The 22,984-nt window shown below is 35.7% G+C and overlaps 2 protein-coding genes across 2 annotated transcripts; both read right to left on the bottom strand.

Annotated features, from left to right (window-relative positions):
• Positions 1-3,801: 3,801 nt before the first annotated feature.
• tomboy20 lies at positions 3,802-4,251 on the bottom strand. The gene has a single exon (XM_068299153.1). The coding sequence runs from the start codon at positions 4,249-4,251 to the stop codon at positions 3,802-3,804; it is 450 nt and encodes a 149-aa protein (XP_068155254.1).
• Positions 4,252-7,666: 3,415 nt separating this feature from the next.
• On the bottom strand, positions 7,667-21,487 carry TkR86C (Tachykinin-like receptor at 86C). The gene is made up of 8 exons (XM_068299152.1): positions 20,246-21,487; positions 11,172-11,317; positions 10,810-11,023; positions 10,596-10,730; positions 8,672-8,752; positions 8,263-8,610; positions 8,077-8,195; positions 7,667-7,977 (listed from the first exon to the last, which is right to left on the bottom strand). Exons 1-8 carry the CDS (start codon positions 20,425-20,427, stop codon positions 7,667-7,669), a joined length of 1,536 nt encoding a protein of 511 aa, XP_068155253.1. The 5' UTR covers positions 20,428-21,487.
• Between the last annotated feature and the right edge of the window lie 1,497 nt (positions 21,488-22,984).

Here is a 22,984-nt window from a genome sequence, read left to right as displayed (position 1 = left end):
CATCAAAAGTGGTGGTAGAGCTTGGCGAGTGTGCAAACAGACAGAAAGAATTGTATATACCAAAACTACTAAGTGAAACAAAGACGAAGCACGGCGAGCGTGGGTAGGGCGAGGAAGGGACTCTTAGATGAGGGTAAACAGGAGCAGAGACACGCACTTTATATATATTATATGTACTCCTTATAAACTGTACACAAAATGGATGGAAGAAAAGCCAGCAAGCGCATTTCCCCTTTTCGAAAACTTGCCAGACTATGCAGACTTTGAGGTACAAAACAGTGCACTCACAAGGGTCTACATATGTGCTGCCCTTGCTGCTGGTCTTGGTAAGTCTCGTAGGAGTAGCTCTTGGTAATCTTACATTTTCGTTAAGCATAAAGTGAAAATAAAAAATGAGACATTTTATATGTACTTAGCCAAGGAAATCTACAAACAAAATTGTGGTGCCTTGCTACTTGTGGGCTATATAATATAAGGACACGCATTGACATAAGCATATTGCTATCGTCTATAAATCTTGTTGTATACGAATTTCTAACATAATTCCGTGCTAAAACGTGCGATTGTAGGTAAACATTATCCATTCAGACTATAAAACTAGCTTATGGCGTATTTTCAATTACATCACTCCCTAACTGGACGGTCTGTAGAACATCCAGCTTTTCCATCTCCTATGCTTTACGATTTCGTCTTCTTTGCTCAAAAAGTAAACATTAAAATAAAATTCAAAACAGCAAAGAAGAAAACATAACACAAAAAAAAAAAAAAACCGTAGAACGTGCAAAAACCTAAACTAAAACTAAAACCTGAGGGCCGGGGCTACCTTCAAACGCGCCGAAGTTTGTATAGCCTTGCAAGTCTATTTTGTTAATCTTTCCTTACCTATAGCCAAAGTCTAGTATAATGGACAGCCTACAATCTTACCATAGCAAATAACGAAGTTATTGATCAAAGTCACTGTTTTCGACTGATCGAAATGGAGGATATATGATATTTTCATTCGATCTTGATCAAATTTTGCAAAGTCGTTCATAGGTGTAATAAACTAACCAATATTAAATTTTATGATATCTATATGATATAGTGGTCCGATCCGGCTGATATACAAACTGTGCAGTATATTTAAGCCTACATGCAAAATTTCAACTCTGTAGCTCTTACGGTGTAGGAGGAGATTGCGCTGATCCAGACGGGCGGACAGACAAATGGACAGTCGGACGGGCATGGGTATTTGAACTCGTGCTGATCAAGAATATATTTATACTATACTTTTTATGGTCGGAAATGCTTCCTTCTATGAGTTGCACACTTCTGACTAAAATTAATATACCCTTTTTGCAAGGGTATAAAAAAGAACAGATGAAATAAAACTCGACACTCACACACAGACGCAGATACTCGCCCAAACAAACACACACAAAAAGAGAAAGAGACAAATTCTCACACAACCACTTCCGCAGACAGGAAATGAATGTCTGCGGCTGTGTGTGTGTGAAACTTACGTGCGTAGTGAAATATATGAAAATGATTGCAGAGGGGTGACTGAGAGAGAGGGGAAATATAAGAAGAGGCTTGAACTGGGTTACTTGATGTGTACCTTGTACATATATGTAAGTGCAAGTTTTTACCCCTCTACATTCTGCCATTTTTTGTGTTGTGTCAAAATTGTTTATTAAATTTTTTGCTTATTCAACCGTTGGGAATACTGCATGACAAAGGCCTCCGCTAAAACAAAACAAAACAGAAAAAAATGGTAAATATGATTTGACTTTTTAACAATATTCTTCACTTTAGGGTTCCTTTTTTATGGTTTGTCCTGTAGTAGTCGGCTTTAAATTAATTTACTGCGAAAATGGGAAATATGTTATGGATAAATATAAGCAATACGTTTTTACATGCATTCTTTTTCAGTGGAAATGACTTTGATATGCAAAGCATGTTATTTGCAAGAATGGAATTGCAAATCAAATAAAACTATATGTCATCGAAAAACAGCTATACATACGTGTTTTTTGGAAAAAAAAAATGATAAACAACAGGACTAAACGTTTATCTAAGACCGAGTTATATTGTATTTTGCCAGCTATTGAAACAGAGTCTCGAACGCTAAAGGTGATTTTAAATCTTTAAACTTGTTACATTTGGCCAAATTAACGCACCATTAATGCTTCACACCCATTAAATTAACACTGGTTTGTCATTATACTTGGGTTTGCTTTGCCGTCAACTTAATTCATGACCAAACCAATTAGTCCGCCTAATGGGACATCCACACAGTATCAACATAAGCAAGCAGCCATCTATATTTGCCACAAACTAAGAAGATCATAATGATGATAATAATGACATTTTCGATTCTTTGCCTAATAACATTTTCACCACTAAGAAAATTAGCCATCGATACCCCTCCTTGTACAACACACATATGCATGTAGGTGCGTGAGTGTGTGTATTATGTATTTCTAATTAATATCTTTATGTTAATGGCCTAGGCAACCGAAAATTGGCAAGGAAAAACTTGGCCAGCAAAACATGTCAACAGGCGAGATGAAATAATTTTTCATTAGGTTGGAATCTTAATTTTTGTTGCTCTCTCGTTCTTCTATTATTTTTGTTTTGTTTCGTTGTGAAATAAATCTTGTTTGACTTAATAACAATAGCCAACAACTACTTGCTATTCAATTTGAAAATGAGTCTAGGCGAGGGCACCACAGGGAGGAACGGCGGCAACGTACTGTAGATGACTGTAAAGCTTATCGGCTAATTGCGGGACAATAGCAGAATGGACCAAGAACGAACACCGCTAAAAGAACATTATGTAATTAGAAGAGGGCGCCCAAGTAACGAGACCTTTATAAATTCACTATTACATAGGACTAATTAAATGATAAGGTTTGTTTAAAGAACAGTAGACGACCGTAACCTGCTTAAGTTTTCGTTTGTTTAAGTAGCACAAAATAGGTAATAATCTTAAAAAAAATCTGTTTTTTTTACATCACACCAAGTCAAGGTTATAAACCTTTCCCATGGCTTTGCGCTTTTGAAAGATGCAGAAGGGGTTAATGTTTCCTTTAAACATGTTTTCTTGATGGGCATGAAAAGGCAAAGGACGAATACATATAGTACACCATACTATAATACGTCTTATGTTTTATCATCTGTATATGTCTGTGTCTGTCATTGAATTGTATCTCAGGACAAGAGGATTCCCACATGAAGCACTTTGCTCTGACACAGCAACCAGATAACGCCGTCATTTTGAATTTAACATTGTGTGTTTCATCCCGACTCCTGTCTACCATAATCTATGCAAAATCAGCATTTTAATCAACTGAATTTACGATAATTCTGTGGTGAGGAAATCAAGGTAATGGAGACAAAACTAATCCAACAACCAATGTGCACAAGATTTATATAGAGTTGAATCGATAGTGTTAAGCTCTAACTGTCATATGTACATAGATCAAAATGGAAGGTTGATGACTTTATACATTCGAATATGTTTGGAATAGATCTTGAATGTTGTATTGATGTCCAATAATCTAAATGATGTAATTACGTTTGCAAACTTTACTGATTCTTTTTGAAAGTCCCCCAAAATAAAAAGAAACTTGGAAATCATTTACTTGGGGGAGATGCGCACACTCCGTAAATGCGACAGCAACATGTAATCTAAACAACAAAACACATAAACGCTATATTAACAAACGAAATCCTTTTCTGTTAAATTTAGTCCACACTTGGCCTAAATGCTTTAAATTATTTCTTGTTTAATTTGGCGGCGACAATTCTGATTTGCTTTTATCCATGTAAAATGGTTGCTTTTCGGGTTATTTTGTCATAGGTTTGCATTCTCGCAATTAACTTATTGAAGACCTCTGGGGGCAATACACCCTGAAGAACTTGAAGCAATCTTGTCGGCTGGTTGCACACTACAACTGCATTGATAAAATGGTCTACTGCCCCTTCGAGGTCTCCATTCACTATTCGGCTCTCGCCCATCTGCACTTGCTTCACAAAGAAACGTTCGATTTCATTATGGTCCGACAAATCGGGAATACCCTCTATTGGCGATCCAGAGTTATCCTTGTGAACGAGACGACTGCGACGGCGACGTTGATGTAGCTTCTTCTTGAAATCGGGATCAAGGTGTCGCTTATAATCGAAATATACACAATAGCCCATGAATAGGATTCCAGTGAGGCCAACCAATATGCCGCAGGCTGTCTTTGTCAGCAATTTTCCGAGCATCTCGAAACGAATTAAAAAGAGTTAATTTTAATAATAAAAGCGTAAAATTTTATGTTGTGTTATTGAGAACTTTTGTGTATGTATTTCAAATCAGAAATGAAATTGACGACTTCCTTGAAACTGAAAAAATGTATCTAAAATGACAATGAGATTAAAATTCAATGCTAACTTTGTTGCCAACCGAGTAATCTTTATTTGTCGTGCTAATGAGTTGGTTTACAAACTCCGTATTCTTTTTAATGAAATCCCAGTCAGCAAACCATAGTATGACACTCTTCAATATATTCGCATTTAATTTAAACCCACTTAATTTTTTTGTTGATGACTCACCGCACATACATTAATTGAACTGTCAATGTCCAGAAAAATGTTGTTCTGTCAATTACATATCTTTGGCCGTTTCCATTACTCAAGCTAGAACTGCCCAAATTGTCATTTACATTTCACCTGAATTTGTGTGTAACTTATGTAACGTTATTATGAAGAAATGAAATAATAATACCAATGTTCCGTTTTGCTGTTAACCGAAAAAATCTTAATGGAATGTGAACGGCTCCTCCATCTCTGCGAATTTCTTATGGCTAAAAATAAACAGGTTTGGCAGCTGGCAGATTTGTGACATGACATTCACCGAATGATTGGAAGCTGGCAAAAAAAAAAAAACACATGGAAAATGCATATTTAATGTGGCATCTGAGTAGACTTTGACCTTTAAACGTAGAGCCTAAAAAAGCAACGTTATTTTGTATTTTCAAAAATTTGGACCTGTGGCCAACAAAAAATATAATGCATACTTTTTTGGGCAGTCATGTAAATGAATAGCTGGAGCTAACATAAAATCTTATTCTTTATTTTGCAAATACAAAAAAAAAAGATGAATAAAAATTTGTGTGACTAGTTTCTAAGGTGAAGATGATAGACATTTGACACATCTCATTCCAGCGAATGGTATCGTGACCTCAAACTGAAAACCGCAAACAATTTGTCAAGTAATAAAAATTCTCAGCCTTCTTTCATCACCAATTCTAAACCAATTCAGCAAGTGTCTGAGAGCGAACGACGGTTGCCTCAGGAACCAAACCAAAGCCCAAACCACAACGCAACCCAACCCAACCCAACCCGAAACTCAAACGTAGGCCCATACCCATCCATAAATGTAGGCTTCAACCTAAACCATGTTTAGATATGGTATGCGCAATATGTTAAAGGGAACCTGCTCTCGATGTCATGACAATGACGATATGTACGAAAAGAACATCATCTTATTATGCAAATTGTTATTCTATGCTTTCATGCCCATTAAATGGCATTTCTATGAATCTAAACTGATTCCCATTCGCATTCGTATTCGCATTCCTATTCCTATTCCAGTTGCCAGTTGACTGCCTAGTCAATGTTAATGTTGGCTACTTTTTCCGTAAACCTATAAAATCCTATTATCCTGAAATGTGTCGACTGTCGATGAAATCGTGGATGGGGATGAAAATGGAGAAGGGGCTTCTGTTTGTTTTTGTCTGTTTGCCAGCTATTATAACAAGTAATTTGCACAGTCTCAACTTAAAGTTCAATTGTGATTTGTATGTAAATTACAACTGTTGCCATTTGACATTGAATTCGAAAATGCTGTTGGGAATGGGATTTGTTTAATGCAAGTGTGTTTAAATTTGATTTAAATGCGATTTGCGTTTGCATTTCAATTATGTTTTGCCAGCAGAGTGTCCATTATGCGGGATGAAATGAATTCCTTTTGTCCACCATTGAAATGTATTTGCCTTTGCATTTGGTTTTCCTTTTGAATAACTTTGAATCCTTTTATAGTAATACTGATCCGTATTCGCATTCCCTTTGCCTTGCACTTAAAAGGCTTTTAGTATTGAAAGATTTGAGTTGAATAAATGGAAAACGAACTGGCCTCCCACTCACTCCTCTTCCATTTCACCTCTACCACTCAAATGTATTTGATTATTATAATTCAATCAGTTTCAAAATCAATTTTTGCATTTCAATGGTTATTTCCAATCGAATTTCTCTCAAGCATTCATTATTTGGCATAAGCAAATGAAAAATATCTTTAAATTTAATACAAATTGCTTGGGGGAATTATTCAAATTAAACAAATACATAAATCGGCCCAAGCCCAAAAATTAAATATTTATTGATGCAAATTAATGTGAAATACAAAATAAATGTGTATTTTTATTCCTAATCAATTATTTTGTAATCAGAATATGGCCCATAATAAATATTCCCACTGCAGATTTCTTAAAGAAAATATTATTGAAATATGCAAATGCTAATTCATGTTTTAGGTACTAAAATTGTATTTTTGGTAGGTATATTTATTTAATTTTTAATATACTTACTTTCATGATGGCTATAAACTCAATATTTGCTAAATGGCATCAATTGCTGTATTGATTTTTAGAATATAAATTTTATTCTGGTATGAGCCATGTCTCTTGTTACAATTAGTGAGTTGTGTTACTAAGTGTATTAAAACCAGTTAATGTGTTATTAAATAGCATGATGGCTAAATTTGACCAAATTGCCTTACCATTTTTTATGTTTTTGCAGAATGAATGAAATTGATTTGTTTTTATATAGATTTAATTTGTTTATTATATATTATTCACAATTCGTATTTACAACTTGCATTTCGAGCAAAAGATAAAATAAAAACGAAAACAAAAACCCAATCAAATAAAATTACATTTCATGCATGGATTAATTTAAAACCAAAATCAACATTTTGCACTTAATGATTACTACATTTATAGAGTTATACATAAAAACCAAATATTTATTCACTGTTTTGGCGTTGTCACAGTTTATTTTATTTAATTTAAATTAATGACAAGTTTCATAAACGACTTTTGCAACTATGAATTTGGATTTTATTTTGATAGAAATTCGTTATAGTTGGTAATTGATTTACTTGGAATAAATATAAGGTATATACATACATATATGTACATCTATATAAATATGAGTGTAAATAGGGGGTATATTTGTGTGTGTTTGCGTACAGCCACGAGTATACATCAATATTTCTATTAGATTAATAGATATTCTATTATATATGTATGTATGTACATATATAGTAGGTATGTAAACAGGCTAAGCCTAATTGTTTACAACATTCAAAACTTACAGCTCTTCGATGATATTTTAAAGTTATATTCAATTTATACAATTTTTTAATAGTTAATACATAGATTTGTGTATATGTATACAATACCAAAGCAAATCAATATTTATTTAACGTTTTCATTTTGAGTTTAGTTTAGTTTTTGACAACCGGAAATTCGTTTTGCATATATCTATGTACAATTTTAGCAATGGAAACCATTTTGAAATCAACATTTCTTAGTGTCCACAACCGCTTCTACTGTATATCGTTTTCCTAGTGCTGCCATCACAGCTGTTTGGGCTGCACTCTCAATGCAGAGTGGCAATCAGAATCGTGCTCGACGGGATTATTGTCCTCATCACAGGAGATGTATTTGATTTTCACACGCTGTCGCTCGCCCACACTATTGTTTATGGAGAGGCAAATTGGCGAACTGTTGTCATTGTCCATCGGCCTCTCCATTATACACTCGACGGCAGCGCGATTAAATGTTTGCCCTGACGTCGCGGTGTGCTTATCTCTCGATGATGATGTTGGCGGTGCCTGGTGGATTTGTGTCTCCATTGTACTGCGTTTCCATTGACTCTTGGCCTCGGCTATATAAGTAAAAATAGGGGCATGCATTTACTTAATACAACAAGCAGAGTTTTCAATTAGCTGTCACCATTCGATTTGTATTCGATTTTACTACCCACCTTTTGTATTCCTTTGGGAACTGTTTCTATTGGTCTGCCTGCTCTTGGGCGAGTCAAATCTGTGACGAACAAGTCCCATGCAACAGCAGCATATGATTCGTTGGAAATACATGCGGAATCTGTTATCAAAAGAACCAACCACACATATCCATATACACATCTTCTTTTAGAATGGGATTCCCTTACCTCTTATTCATCCAATAATATATAATTGGATTGACCATGGCATTGGACATGGCCAACCAATAGAAGCCGAGATACATGTGCTGCACATACTTTGTGGATGCCACATGATTATTGTGATAGGCATAGATGAAAAATAAATGATAGGGCAGCCAGCATATAGCAAATATGGAGACTATCGCTATAAACATTCGAACCACTTTTCTTTTTGATTTCATGGACTCCATCTGACGATCTGTATTCTCCCCAATAGAACGACTCCCCCAGAGCACCCTTCCCATTAAAGTGTAGCAGATGAGCATCACAATCATGGGAATGCCATAGGTAAGAATCAATATAATCAGATTGTATCTACGAATTGTAATGACAGCTATTACAATTTTAAATTTAAAACTTGTGAGACGAAACTTACGCATAATCTGCCATTGAAGTCGGATAGCGACCATCGGGCCACATCATAAAGCAAACAGTGCGCGATTTGCCATTATAGTAACTAAGGTGTGGAGAATGAGAAATTGTTTATGATATTATATTATCTGCTTTTATTTTAGACAACATTAAAATAACTGTTTAAATGAAAATTAAATACTTTTATGGGCCCCCAAAGCTAACAAAATAGCAGAGGGTTGCCATCAACACTTTCAACATTTAATTACTTACAACCCCATCAAGTTTCACGCCTGAAAATACCAAAAAAAAAAAAAAGAAAATGCCAGACAGACAGGCAGACGCCGAGTAAGAGGACGACTAACTGACAGAATGAAGGTTGTCCTCAAAGTAATTCGGCCATCCCCTCAAGAACATGACAAAATTATTTTGCCCGCCGTCAAATTGAAAACTTAATTTGCCAAATTATGGAAAATTTTATGCCTTATCGCCGGGCAAGCACTTAAAAGGAAGATTGTCTTCACGCCCTCACATCCTTGTCTGAATTTTGCCATTCCGTTTTGCTGGCAATTTTCGGGCCATTAACAATAGGGACAATGGAAAATCTGGTAGACAGGTAATAATTTGTCCAACCAGGCCAAAATTCAAAACCCATAAGACCATAAGGATCTTTCTCTGTGGATTGTGGCCAATGTCAGTGGCAAAAATTCACAGCAGCAGCAGTAGCACCATCAGCCGCAACAGCAGCAACGCAATTTGATTTAAATGGAAATTTTCATGCTCCCATCATGCGTACAAAGACGATGATGGTTAGATGCGGTTAGTCCATACAGCTCTGTACTCAAACAGATTTCTTTGAAAAGGGTTTTATGCCCGAATTGGTAATGGTTTGGTTATGGAAGCAAAGTACATATTGACTTGAAAATTGATGATAGCTTTGAAAAGATGACCTCAAAAGCAGAAAAAGAAGAAGCGATTTGAATGCCAATCGACCAACCGAGTTTATGATTGAATTTTCTTGAAAAGCAATAGGAGTTCTTCATTTGCATAAGCTGGGGAGCAAGATAATCTGTGAGCAATAGTTTTATACATATATTTGACCAATATTATTGATCAGTTTATCGATTGACTTTGCGATAAATTCCCAACTATTACAGTTCTTTAAATTTTTAATGACAAATATTTTTTTGTTGTATTCAATTGTGTCTATGTATTGTTGCCTCCCCCATCCATATGCCAAAGAAATCTAATTTCTATAAAATGAAATTTGACAACTTTTTCGCCAAAGCCAGAGCTGCTTGTTGCCCTGTCTCTTGTTGGTGGCCCATTTGCTGGTCCTGTAGTGGTGCCACCTTCTCTCCTTTTCACATTTTGATATATGAACTAAGAATTTTTATTATGTCTGAAGTCTGTTGCCCAGGGAGACCTTTTATCCACAAGTAGACGCGCGCTCAGTCTAAAGTCTAAATAAAAAATGCTTCAATTCTATTAAATGAGACTTGAAGTTCCATCCCTATGTTCCTCCCTCCTGCTTAGTTTCACATTGAAAGATGATGTGATGGAGAGAAAGTTGCCAAATTTGCGTAAAATTCAAATGAAGGCGTGTCAGTGGAAGCAATTCAGTATGATTTAGATGGATATACACAAATAGATGTGCGAAATATGGATACATTCCGTTTAAGGCTTAGGTCGAAGACGCAAATATACATGTATATATATGACGGTATATATGTATACTTATACCCACAAATACTTACAAATAAGTTTGTGGGTATGCATGTGTGAGCAACATTTAATCGATAAAAAAAACAGCGTGAGCTAAACTTAAGCTGAAGGCTTACCAAAAAGTTGTTTATAAAACAAAGACACAAAAGCGAAAGCAGAAGCATTCCAACTTTTTGCCAAAATTTCTTATTCACCTTGATGTTGTTGAAATTATATCCACTTACTGTTTGGTCATGATGCTGGAGTAGAGCAAGCACGGGGCGGACAGGACACAGCTGAGTGCCCAGATCAGTACCAGGATGATGCGCACTTTCCGTCTAGATGTGCGCCGCTTGAGCGGATGCACAATGGCGATGTATCTGCAAAGATGGCAACGGATGCAGAAGCGGATGATGTGGAATTGGGGCTATGATTAGGATTAGTCGGACAATGGCTTACCTATCAAAACTGATGGCCACCAGAGTGAATACCGATGTTGAGACTGTAACATTCGCCACAAAATTATTGATGGTGCAATAGATCGAACCAAATGGCCAATCTGAATTCACCATGAATATAAAGTTGAAGACACAATTCAGCGAGGACATGAGCAGGTCGGCAATGCTTAGATTTAGCAGGAAGTAATTTGTGACCGTTCTCATGCTGCGATGTCCTGCAGTGAGAAGATGATGCCATAGACGTGATATAGCCAGAGTAAAATTGCCGGATATTAGTTAAAGCATTCCATGATGTAGGCACGCGTTCAGCGTATACGTGATTTTTCTCTATTTTTCTTTAAACTTTTTATCCATTGGGCTTACCTGTAACAATCCAGAGAACAATTCCATTGCCAGCGATGGCCACGAACATCATCAGGCCGAAAACAATCGCCCATATCGTTTTTTGTTCCCATGGCAACTCGTATGGACGCGTTGGTGACGGAAATAGGCATTCAGTAAGAAAGTCTCTGTGAACGAACAACAAAAAAATAACAAAATATACAGAAATGCATGAAGTCCACACGAGAACGGCGCAGCTAAAAACAACCAGTAAACAATATGCTAGAATATACATATTCCACCTTGTTAAGTAGATGGATAGATTGATAGTGTGTGCATAGTATTCGAATGTCCAAATAAATGGACTCAATCCAATGGAAAATTTAATTTGCATTCATCTCAGGCAACGTTGATAAAAAGCTTTTGTCATGCGAAATAGTGCAATATAACAATTTATTTTTACCATGTGTTTGACAAAAGACCAATTTGATCACTAAATCGTTTTTTGAGATCAACAAAATATATTGAAATAGAGCAATTGGACTTCAATTATTTTAAAATAATTGAAAATGCTCTCTTTTTCACTTTCTTTCTATTTTCCAAGTTTTTGAAAGCACTATTAACTTTATTTCTGCAATTTCTGTGGCCAAACTCAAATATACAAATAAAAGGCAAAAAACTGCATTTGGCAGACTCAGTCACTTTGAGTCGAAACGACTTGCTTTAAAAACCTTTTCAGTCGAGAACAACAAAAAAAGGAGAAGAAGAAAGGGAAACTAACACGCACACACCGAAAACTTCTACATACCTTTTGGCACTCCGTCCTTATACTATTATAGGAAAATCGATACAGTACGAACTAAGCGAAAAAATCCAAAATCGAGAAAAATGAGAATAAGAGGAAACACAAAAGTGGAAAAATAACAGGGAGAGAAAAAATCAAAAGAAGAAGAAATAACGAGTAAGAGAAAGTGTGTAGTAATTTCATTTGCCTGACATCCGCCGTTAAGGTAAACGGAAATGAGCAACAATCGAGAGATACACGAGTCTCAATGAATAGCATGGATGATGCTGTCGACGAACTTCCATGGAAAACTGATTAGCATGAAAGGTAAGCATTATGCTAATCAAGGGAAGCCCTAGGACTCCTCACTACATAGTCACCCAGTCAGTTGATGGTTAGACCACATTATCTAATGCTAATTAATTTGTGGAACGACGTCATTTTGATGTCTGTGCCTTCACATGGCTGAGCTGATTAACAAGTGGAGTCCTATTAATTAAATAAAACATAGAAGATCAAGTCTTTTAGAAGGATGAGGAGATGACTGGTGAGAGTCTTTTTGCCATCTGAATTTTCATGTTACTCGTTCATTTAGTATTTTCATTTTGTCTGGCTTCATCCAGTTTATATTTACCAATGCCTGCTTAAAATGCAACAGACACATTTCCAGGGAAATACAATAATCAAATTGTTAACATTCATTCTTGTACATATATTTTCCTTTTTGCTCTGCCAAAACTTCACATATCGCCCTACATACTGGCACTCTTTCTCTGAACTTTTATACTTCTCAATTGCGGCTGCTGTTCGGATGAATTGATTGATTCTTTGATTGATTGCGGTTATTGTCTGGCCAATGACATTAGGGATTGGATGCTTGTGGCTCAAAATGACTCCCATAATTAAATTTTAATTATCTACAAGGGTAAAAACAATGGCAAATAATAAATATCTGTATATTTCATCTTTTTTTTTAATACCTGTTGCAGACAGGTTCGATTTTATTTCAATAGTACGGTTGGTTGGGTTTTTTTACTTATCGGCAAATTATTCAATTGCCAAAAACTAAAACATTTTATAGTTTTTTGACCTAACCAGATTACAGAAATAGAAACAAAGTGAACATTTCTATGACAGAAGACAAAAATAGAATAGGTAACAACTTAAGTACAGACAAAGACAAAATTCCGAGCCTGCCGAATAGGTATTCACGAGCAAGGAGCTACGTTGTTGAGTGCTTGAAACTCTGCTGTTGGCAAGGATAATTCTTTAGGCTGCAAATGACCACATTGCAAGTTTGAATCTTCAGAATCAGTCTTTAATCTGTTCACTGCAGACTGTTTTCTGGTGTTATACTTCAAGCTATTTGAAAGGGTATGCAGGCTTCGGCATACATGAAAGTTTTGCCAGTTCTTCGAATTTTAGGTATATTTTCGCGTTAATGTTGTTGTTTTGTTTGAGACTCTTGAAATATCTCAATTACATTCTTGTTATTTGTTTACGATTGGACTATTCATTTCACATTTAATTAGATATTTAACAATGCGTACTCGTAGCATCAACCTACACGCATAAACGCATACACAGACAGACCATTGCACACACACACACACTCAAACACAAAGTCCCACTGAACACATAATTAACTCAATTAGGTTAGATTTGATGTACCGATTTGTTAAGAGCAAAGTTTGTCTATAACAATAGAATGCAATCAGCGTTAAACTTGCGCCATTTTATCCATTTTAGTATGTACATACATATGTATATATGTTCAGTTTTTACGGTTCGTTGCTAGACACAATAATCATTCGGTGCTAATTACATTGCCAACAGGCAACAATAAAAAAAACTTATTCAAATTATTGTCTAAATAATAAAAAATGAGCAAAATAAATTTATTTTATAAACTAGATAAGAAATTTAAAATATTTTAATTTTTAGCATGGACTCCTTTTGAGGGATTCATTTGTATTTTAGGACGTGACTTCATTCAATTTGTTATACATTGCTGATGGCAATGACTATAAGCCAAAACTGCCACAGGGAACATGCAATAAAATTGCGAGTTCTGGTAGCCAATTATCATATTGTTTTAGTTTTTGTGCATTACGGTTATGTAAATTAATGCATGCATTATGTCCGCAGTTACTTTCGTTGTTTTAATGCAAATAAAAACCAGAAAGCCTGGCTAGTTCCGTTCACATCTCAATTTTCTCAGCAGTTTTACGGAATCAAACTGACATTTAAAAATTGCGCTTTCTATAATTTAAATTAATTCGTTGGGTGTGATTTTTTTAAACTACTTTTTTTGGTCCATTGTTAGGGTTTATATATGTATATATGTTTGAACTTCCTAGATTTTTTATTATATAAAAGCGTATTATTAGTAGAATTGGCTTGATATTAAATTATCACATACACGATTTAAGCGGAAACGGAAAATTTATATATTTTTGGTACATACATATATAAGCATACATAACATTTGTTCAATGAAAGACGTTAGTATTTCTTGAATATTATCATCTGCTGCCAATGCAAAATAGTGTTGCCTGCTTTTTGGGGCAACTTGAATGTGAAATGGTTGTGGGCCCAAATAAGCGCCTCGCAAGCGCCAAAAACTTTCTATTATGATAATTGTGCACTGATTTATCATAAACTTTGCCAAACAAACAAAATGTTCTTTGGAAACTTTATGGCTGCTTTAAATGCAACTGACAAATTAGAAAGAAACGATCCAAAACAAAAGACTCTGTTTTTCTCTGTTTCGCCTTAAGGGCAAAATAAATTTACACATAATTCACTTGATTAGAGCAATTTTTCTTTACTTAATTAACTTTTGCGTCTCAGTAAATAATAATAATAACAATAATGGCAGTTCCCGTATAGAGTCAGTCCTTGACCGGATGTGTAAAGGAAGTAAAGTTCAACTAATTGCTTCCGTTTTTGCCCTTCGGTTGCCCATTTTGTTTTCGTCTGGCAAACTTACTAATGACAGCTAAATTTTGACCGTCTTAAAGCTAAAAGAAACGAAAATAGGCACTTGCCAGAACCAAAACTTGGCAGAGGAAATCAATTTTGCTGTTTATGCAAATTTCAGTAGCTTGCAGAAACTACGAAAAGGGCAAAGAATAAAAATAATATAATATTCTGAAATTGGCACGCCAAGGAAATGATTTCCCAACTTTGCAACAAAAATAATCGGAAAAGGAACATCGCAAAAGAGCATTGTCTGTGCCAGAGATTTTTTACTCTTTCTCTAATTAGTACACATATAAAACTTATTTGAGCGTATTGTGTTAAATTATTAATTTTAATGGACTTTAATTCACGGTAATCAGCAATTTTTTACTGTATACAATCATCCTATATGTACAAACATTTAAATAATTTGTAGTACTCTCTGCAAGAGCATTCATAGAAAAAACCATCTGCGTTGGCTTAAAAACACGAAAAAGAGTTTGACTTTACTGTTGATTACGCCCTGAAATGGACACTATTTAACTTCGTTTCAACTTTTGTGGCCTAATTTGTTTTTACTTTTTTTGGTAACTATGAACGAGTTTAAATTGTGTCTCAGCTGAACATAAAATTATTTGCACTCCAACTTGAAATTTGACATCGAGTCGAGTCGTTTATATTGAAACCAACTTTTCACTCTCTGCACAAGGACATGACGCCATAACTTGACAAACTTTACCATCATGACTTAACCGACTTTTCTCTCGCCAAAGAACAACTCGAAAAGGACTTTCCACCTGCCTTTAAGGAAAATTTCTGCTTACTTTTAGTAAGTCAGCTCACTTTGCTCACTGAACTGTTAAAGGCAGAATGCATTCGTACCTACGGGGTATGACAGAAGAGAGGTTTAAGCGTTGAATTCCGCATAAACCTTGCAATTTTGGTTTTGTGCTCGCATTGGCCATTTACTATTCATGAAATATGCAGTAGAAAATAATAATAAGTGAGCTGAATGTGAAGGCAACAGCTGCAGTTGATTTTAAATGCAACCACCCGCTAAATTGTTGACAATTTTTAAAGGCAAAGGGGGAAGTAACACACATACATGTACGCGACAGCTATTAGGAATGTAAATGTTAATGAATTACATTTCGTGCAATAGGCGAGACAACATTTTCGGCTTGTAGGCGAAACGAAACCTGTTTAATTGGCTAATGAATACCATTTACTTGATTGCCTGTAATTTATGTCGCGACAAATGTTAAATTTTCTTTAGAAATGAAATAGCTTTGATTGATGGTTAATAAATGTTGCTTATCCGCACCACTTTCAATTTGTTTTAATATTTAATAACGTAATTGCCGAGTGACTAAAGGCAACTAGAACAAGTAATGCGGATGGTTTTGAAATGGTGAATATCTGATTTGCTTCCATTTTGTATTCGTAACCAAACAACAGAAAGGAAACTCAATCTATTGTATTTGTTTGAGATAATGAGCGAGCTTTAGTAATTGATAAAATTGGGATTATTATTAATCTTCAGTTTGGTTAAACGCCTTTTTTAAAAAGCCGTCGCAAATCTGATAGAAATGTCTGTGATACCCTTAAGTCATGAGGTGTAACATATTTTCAAATCCTTTGGTCAGAAAAGCGTTGCAAAACGAATATATAGGTCTGTGACACCCTTAAATCAGGAGGCGTAACATTATTTCAAATCCGCTTATGGTAAGATAATATGCATCGATGCTTGACAAATGGACGCTACACTCGAATGTCAAAATCAAAACCACTCATTCAGCATCAGTATTGGCATTGCAATCGGCATCCTCAGCACCACGGCTTGCTCTCATCACACTCAGTGATTGGATCGAAAACAATAGAAATCTCCAGCCCCTGGCATGGAGAAAGGGGTAGAGAGCGTGCTGGAAACCCGGAGGGAAAAAGTTATATTTAAGGCACGTACTATAAATGAGGCTGTTTTCAATTTAGATTTATGAAGCCAGATTGACGTCATTGAGACCATTGTTTCATGGGTGGAGCAATAGTATGCGTACTCGGAAGTGACAGAGCAGGAAACGGTGGGGATATAAACAGAGGACATAAGGCCTGGCTGGACAATGCGTAAATGAAAGTTTTCGTGTTTGGGCATGTTCATCCATGGAGTAGTCATTAAATATTCATGTTTCTGTCCAAAAACAAACATACAGAAGGGGAGAGAAAGAAGGGATGAAGCGAGAAACAGCTATCGGTTACATTTGCATTCTTGCAGCAATTATAATTGACCCGAATTTTTATTTGTACTTCTGTTGGCATTCAACTGGGATTTGTTTTATGGCAGGAGCAGTGTTAATTGAAATATTTGTCATATGCAAATTGCTGGACACTTGTCCCTTTTTTTGACATTTAATGTTGAGTTCAGTAGTTATAAAATTTGTCTCTTTGTTTTTTTTTTTTTCGCTCCTCTTACACATTCCATTTAAGGCAGCCATTTTGTTTAAGCCCCTCTATTTATATGGGAGCAGAACGTTTTCTTTTTTTTTGTCCTCATGGCTAATCCAAACAATTTATTTTAAGGAATCCTTCCAAAGAAGGGATTTTCACGAGGTACATCACTTTTACATGGACTTGGTCAAACAAAGTGTTGAACCTTTTTGATTATAAAGATTTTGAATTGTATTTTAAAGTCCAAACCGGGCAATGGAATTGCCAAATATTGTGACCTTTGGTAAGGGTATCTTTTCCTTTCTTTTTACTTCTTATAAATTGTCCACATTCTTATTTTTATGTGATTGGATTTGGAGTCATACCATAAAAATGCCAAAGCCTCCCAATGGAAAGGAATACTAGATGGTGGGAGAAATCTAATGTTCTCTGCGACCTTTTGGCTTGCGGATGAGGCATGCGGCTGCCCATCAAAATCAATAAGCGTATGAAAATGCCATAAACATAAAAGTCGAAAAAAAAGTTGTAGAAAAACGAAGAAACTGTTGGACTTTAAAATTGAAGCTCAGGACCTTTATTACGTATACGCAATATGCGAAGAAGAAAGAAAGAAGATAGTAGTTGAAACCTACATGGTTGTAGTATACAAGTGGAATTAAGTGAGTATTGGCATCATAAATATAGCAAAGAATAAGTCTGAATTGATTTGTGGGCGAAAAGCGTAACCAATAATGAGCTTAAGGGCAGCTCCGGCTTACCTTTCACCTGCCTGAAAGTGCCCAATGAATCTCTTCCAAAATAAACAAATGGCAATTTGTTCACACAAACGTACACACACACTCTACATAAAAGCTTAAGGCTTAGAGAGGGGTGGATAGGTTAGTTGTGCTGGTATCCTTGCTGATTGACATTTTTGTTTTGTTCTGTTGGAATTTGTCAAAGTTCTTTTCGTTGGGATTTTCGTTTGAATTTAATTATTTTCTTTTGCTACATATGCAAGTGGTGAATTGGTATGGAGGGCTGAGAGGTAAACGGGGTGAGTGGCATGAATTGGTGGGTGAGTGAGCAGGCGGAGAAATGCGTGTGACAGATGTAAAAGCAATTAGTGAATTTTCCTCTATAGAGCCAAAAGCTTTGCCTGGCTTATTTTTTGGCCTTTGTTTTTGGTATTGTTTCCCCATTCGAAAGAGAATAATTATATGAGAACCAGAGATGTGTTAATAAGACCTAAAAAAGGAAATAATTGATGATGAGCGTTTGAGGTAATCTAATTGAATGTACAATTATCCAAGAGATTTTATGGAAACAATGCATAAACTTAAATACTTTAACAGTTTGTTTCATTAAATTAATTCCAGTGAAATATTTAATAAATAAACATTGTAATGGCCACAATTTTTCGGCAATAAATATAAATTTTACAACGATTGACTTTTAAATAAAACTTTTCTATTAAATTGAACTTAACACTATTATTAATTTTCCATTTATGTATATACTGTGTGTTACACAAAATGCTTCATCTTTAAGCAGATGGTTCAATTGAACAGAACCATACAAGAACTTAAAATACTCGTTTATTAAACACGCAGCAAGAAAAAAAGGAGAATTATATAAATAAAATATTGTGACCCATAAATTATGGCCATAAAATACATAGAGAACGAGAGCACAAGTGAAAAGGACATACGAGATGAGAGCGAAAGCGATAGCGATAGCAAGCAGATGAAATGCACTTTCAATTGATGGCGTTTAAGCCACACTTAATTCGCTCTATCTACTATAATTATTCAGCCTCGATGTCTGCTTATATAATATACGTATGTCTATAATTATGTAAGTGTGTGGGTGTGTCTGTTTATCCACACCACAAACTTAAATTAATGGCCGTGCTTTAAAAGCGCCACATTATTGCATAATAAGTCAAAAGTTTTCATTATGCCAACTACTTAACGGGCAGACAAACTAATGAAAATGGATGGCGGAGCGAAAATGTCTGCCTTTAAATATTTACTTTCCAAATATCTGTATTTTTGTATGTACATACATACATATGCATATCAATTTACATGTACATACATACATATACATATCTGCTCTGGGGCTAGTTAATTTAGTCATTAATTTGTTATCCATTCGCATTTAAATTGTTCTACAAATTTGTTTGTTATTTTAATGGTTTTTGTGGATATTGGCCTTGAGGTTTTGGTTTTTGGTATAGCTTTGAATGTTAAATTGGTTTTTCAATTTGAATAAGAAGTTGGCTATGTCAAATGGTAGACTCTGGATAGAAATGAGCTTGGTAATTTGTAATATAAATTGATAAATTGGTGGAGTGAGCCTCACTTCTTATGTTTAGGAGCTCATTTTAATGGGAATTAAAGAAAAAGAATTTCCTAGATAATCAATTTAAGATAACGATTTGGAAAAGATTAAGTAATTTTATGTTAATCCGTATAAATAAGATGATAAACAAAATAAAAAGCATACTTTTTCGGGTGAATAAATTTATTTAAAATTGATTCTAATTCAATAACTTAACACGTTTTGTGAAACCAAGCACATTAAATTTGCTTCTGGGAAATTCGCATTGCCTTTACAGTTCCCTGCAATTTATTTCTATTCGAGGAAATTCAAAATTTTCCTACTCGATAATAGCCATCATCATCATTATAGCCATGGCGGAGTAAGTTTACTTCACACTTTTCTCAAATTATCATTAGTAGTGTTAACTGAGGAGACTGCCACGAATCGCATTTAATTCGTGTCATCTAGTTTCCGTAAGTAAATTTCGCAAGAAACTCGTTACCGTCTCCGTGCCTTCAAGATATTGCGACTGTAATTTAATTCTAAGATGGGAGCAGAATGACGCTAAGCAATATGAGTGCGCGAATGTACAAGTGGAACTGTTAACGAAGAAACTTACTTGGCCTCGTTGATGCTATCCAGATTATCGCGATTTTCTATGATGCCCGATAAAAGGCTGACCACCTCGGTGCGGTTGAGGCTATTCAATAGCGATGTGTTCACAATGCTGTTCAATTCGAAGCGTCGAACTGCGAGAATGGTGCAGTTCACCAGCAGCTCGGTGTCCACAATTTCCGACATGTTGTTGTTGCACCAAACACACTAGGCGAGGAGAAAAGATGGTCCAGAACCTGGATTTGTGTTCTGTGTATATGGTGGAGAGATGATGTGGTTGGTTCAAATTGTAAAAGGGGTCAGTTGCAGTTGCGTAACGTTACCAACGCTGGTACAATGCAAATGTGGTGATTGCGGAGCCAACTTATTTTCAGTTCAGTTTAATACCCTTGCACCATGGTGCAAGTTGTGGTGGATGGCCAGCAACGTGGGCCATGTTGGGCACATGCCATGGCAGAAGATCTGGCCCATGGATGCCAATTTGCGTGCTTTAATTACTACTACCCGCACACCGCATCACACACAAACACAGCAGAAGTATCTTAACAATCTCGACTTTCTTCACTTGACTTCTTTTCACTGGAACAGTCGTTTTGTTGGCCCCTTGAATAAGTATATACACGCACGTTTCCTTGGCTCTTAATAACATCAAAGGCGGGTTGCATTCAGGGAACTGTCAAGGACACGTTGGTATTGCACAAACGGAACGTGCATGGAGCACGAAGTTGGCGCCATTGAGTCATAAAATTGTCACTAGTTATTAGCGATTCATTTGCATTGTTATTATTTAATTACAATATTGCGTATACGCACAGTTGCAGTGGCTGGGTACGAGGTCATCAGGCGTAGACCAAATTGAATTTGTTAAATTGCAAATGCGGTTTCAGCAATTTGAAATTACAGTATTTTCATAATTATTACTAAATTAGGCATTTTAGACAAACTACTTTTCCTTTGTTTTTACCAATGATCAAATGATAATAATTAATTTTTAGATTATTGGTTTTTAAACATAATTGGTTGATGGTATTTAATTTCACAATCTTGTTTCACTAGCATCAATTTTTATAAACAATTTAATTTTTTTTTTCATTTCATTTTTAAATTTTGCTTCACTTGAAAACACATATAAGAATATTTGGTTTTACCTGAAAATATTCATTTCACTAATCGGCAAATTTCCCGACAGTTCCTTCTTAAGGGAACTTTATGACTTCCCTTTTTTTTGGGCTAGTCAAAAAAATTTAAAAACGAATATTCTCTGTTAAAGGCTTCTCGCAATTTGATTCACACACACAAAAAGAAGTACAGCAAGAAAAGCACTCAACAGCAGCACACTCTCAAGAACACACACACACACAATTCCCACAGCGACACACGCGGACTGAAAGTTACAAAGAACGCGCGAGCGCTTCGTCTCGAATGTTGTAAATGCCGCCGATGACTGTGCGAGACTACAATGTCTGCAGTTTGCCGCCTTTGTCGGTAATGCCACATAGCCATGAGCAAGTCAACACAAGCAACACACACACTCATACACCCACGAACCGCACACAGACAATCCAGTCAAGGCAACATTTGGCAACATTTACTAGCCATAAGCACTTACACAACCTGTTGAGAGAAATGACAGCAACATGTTGCTGCAATTAGAATTTATAGCAACATCTGCATACAATAGACAACGTAAATTAAGCAGAAAGAGTGAGAACGCCAAAGATTGCCAGGGATTTAATACGATATTAAAGTGGCGAGTTTGCCAGAAGCAATTTTAGTTGGTATATCTAAGTTAACATTGCCAAATTAGGAAGTCAATTAAAAGGCAACAGAATATTAACATAAAGTAACCTAAATTTCACAGCACTCAAGTTCTGTTGATATGATAGTGGAATAGAACGAAAAAAGTAAGTGCTTCGAAATAGGATAGTTTCTCCACTTTAGAAGATACAAATACCAATCAAGGATGGAATTAAGAGAGAGAGCACAGTATAAGATTGAATTAAATTGTACATTGGTCCTTACAGAACAGCAAGACACTTGTCTTATCAAATAGTTTTCGGTCAATTAATTTTTAATTGTCTGATAAGGACAAATAAATATATTTCAATTGCACTTCAAATTGCAGCATTTGCAGAGTATTCCAGCATGTTCATTTCGCATTTTGCTTTGCCCAAGGCAAATACATTTCATGGTATTGTGTGTTAAAATGATGAATGACCTGTAAATGTTGTTAAAGGACGTACTACAGCCACATGAACAAGTCCAGGGCGCATATAGAGACTGCGATGCCCTCACGTACAAATGGGCGTGTGTGATTGTGTTGTTGCTTATTTGTTTGTTTGCTTCTCCATTTATTTGTTTGTTGTATTTTGTGTTTACTAATGTCTACTGCCTGTTTATATATGTATGTTTGTAAGAACGTACGTTAGATGGTGAGGGTGGGTGTGTTTGTGTGTATGTGTGAATGTGCTTACCCATTTGTGATTATGACTGGCCATTTAGGCTGGCTGGTATCAAAACTAACCTAACCATCATTCAGCCTCCCTGCCTCATTTTTGGTATGTATGAGCTCACCCAGGGACAGGCATATGCACTCATCCCGCATTCATTCTCTAAGCATGTTTAGCTTTTTTATGATATTGTTGCGTTTAGTTTATGGCATACATTTTCCACGCCCTCTCCATACACATTAAGTATACGCAACATATTTTTGTACTTTTTTTCCTGTTTTTTTTCTCCACTG

Source organism: Drosophila tropicalis, unplaced genomic scaffold, assembly GCF_018151085.1.
Source record: "Drosophila tropicalis isolate 14030-0801.00 unplaced genomic scaffold, ASM1815108v1 contig_878, whole genome shotgun sequence".
Lineage (NCBI taxonomy): Eukaryota > Metazoa > Arthropoda > Insecta > Diptera > Drosophilidae > Drosophila > Drosophila tropicalis.
Note: the sequence above shows the minus strand (reverse complement) of the source record. Positions and strands in the feature narration are given on the sequence as shown.

Coding starts and splice junctions, on each gene's coding strand:
- tomboy20 (XM_068299153.1), bottom strand. CDS start 4,251: ATGCTCGGAAAATTGCTGACAAAGACAGCCTGCGGCATATTGGTTGGC.
- TkR86C (XM_068299152.1), bottom strand. CDS start 20,427: ATGTCGGAAATTGTGGACACCGAGCTGCTGGTGAACTGCACCATTCTC. Junction 8,753..10,595: donor TCCAGCATCATGACCAAACA/GTAAGTGGATAT, acceptor TCCACACCTTAG/TTACTATAATGGCAAATCGC. Junction 8,196..8,262: donor TATTATTGGATGAATAAGAG/GTAAGGGAATCC, acceptor TTTTGATAACAG/ATTCCGCATGTATTTCCAAC.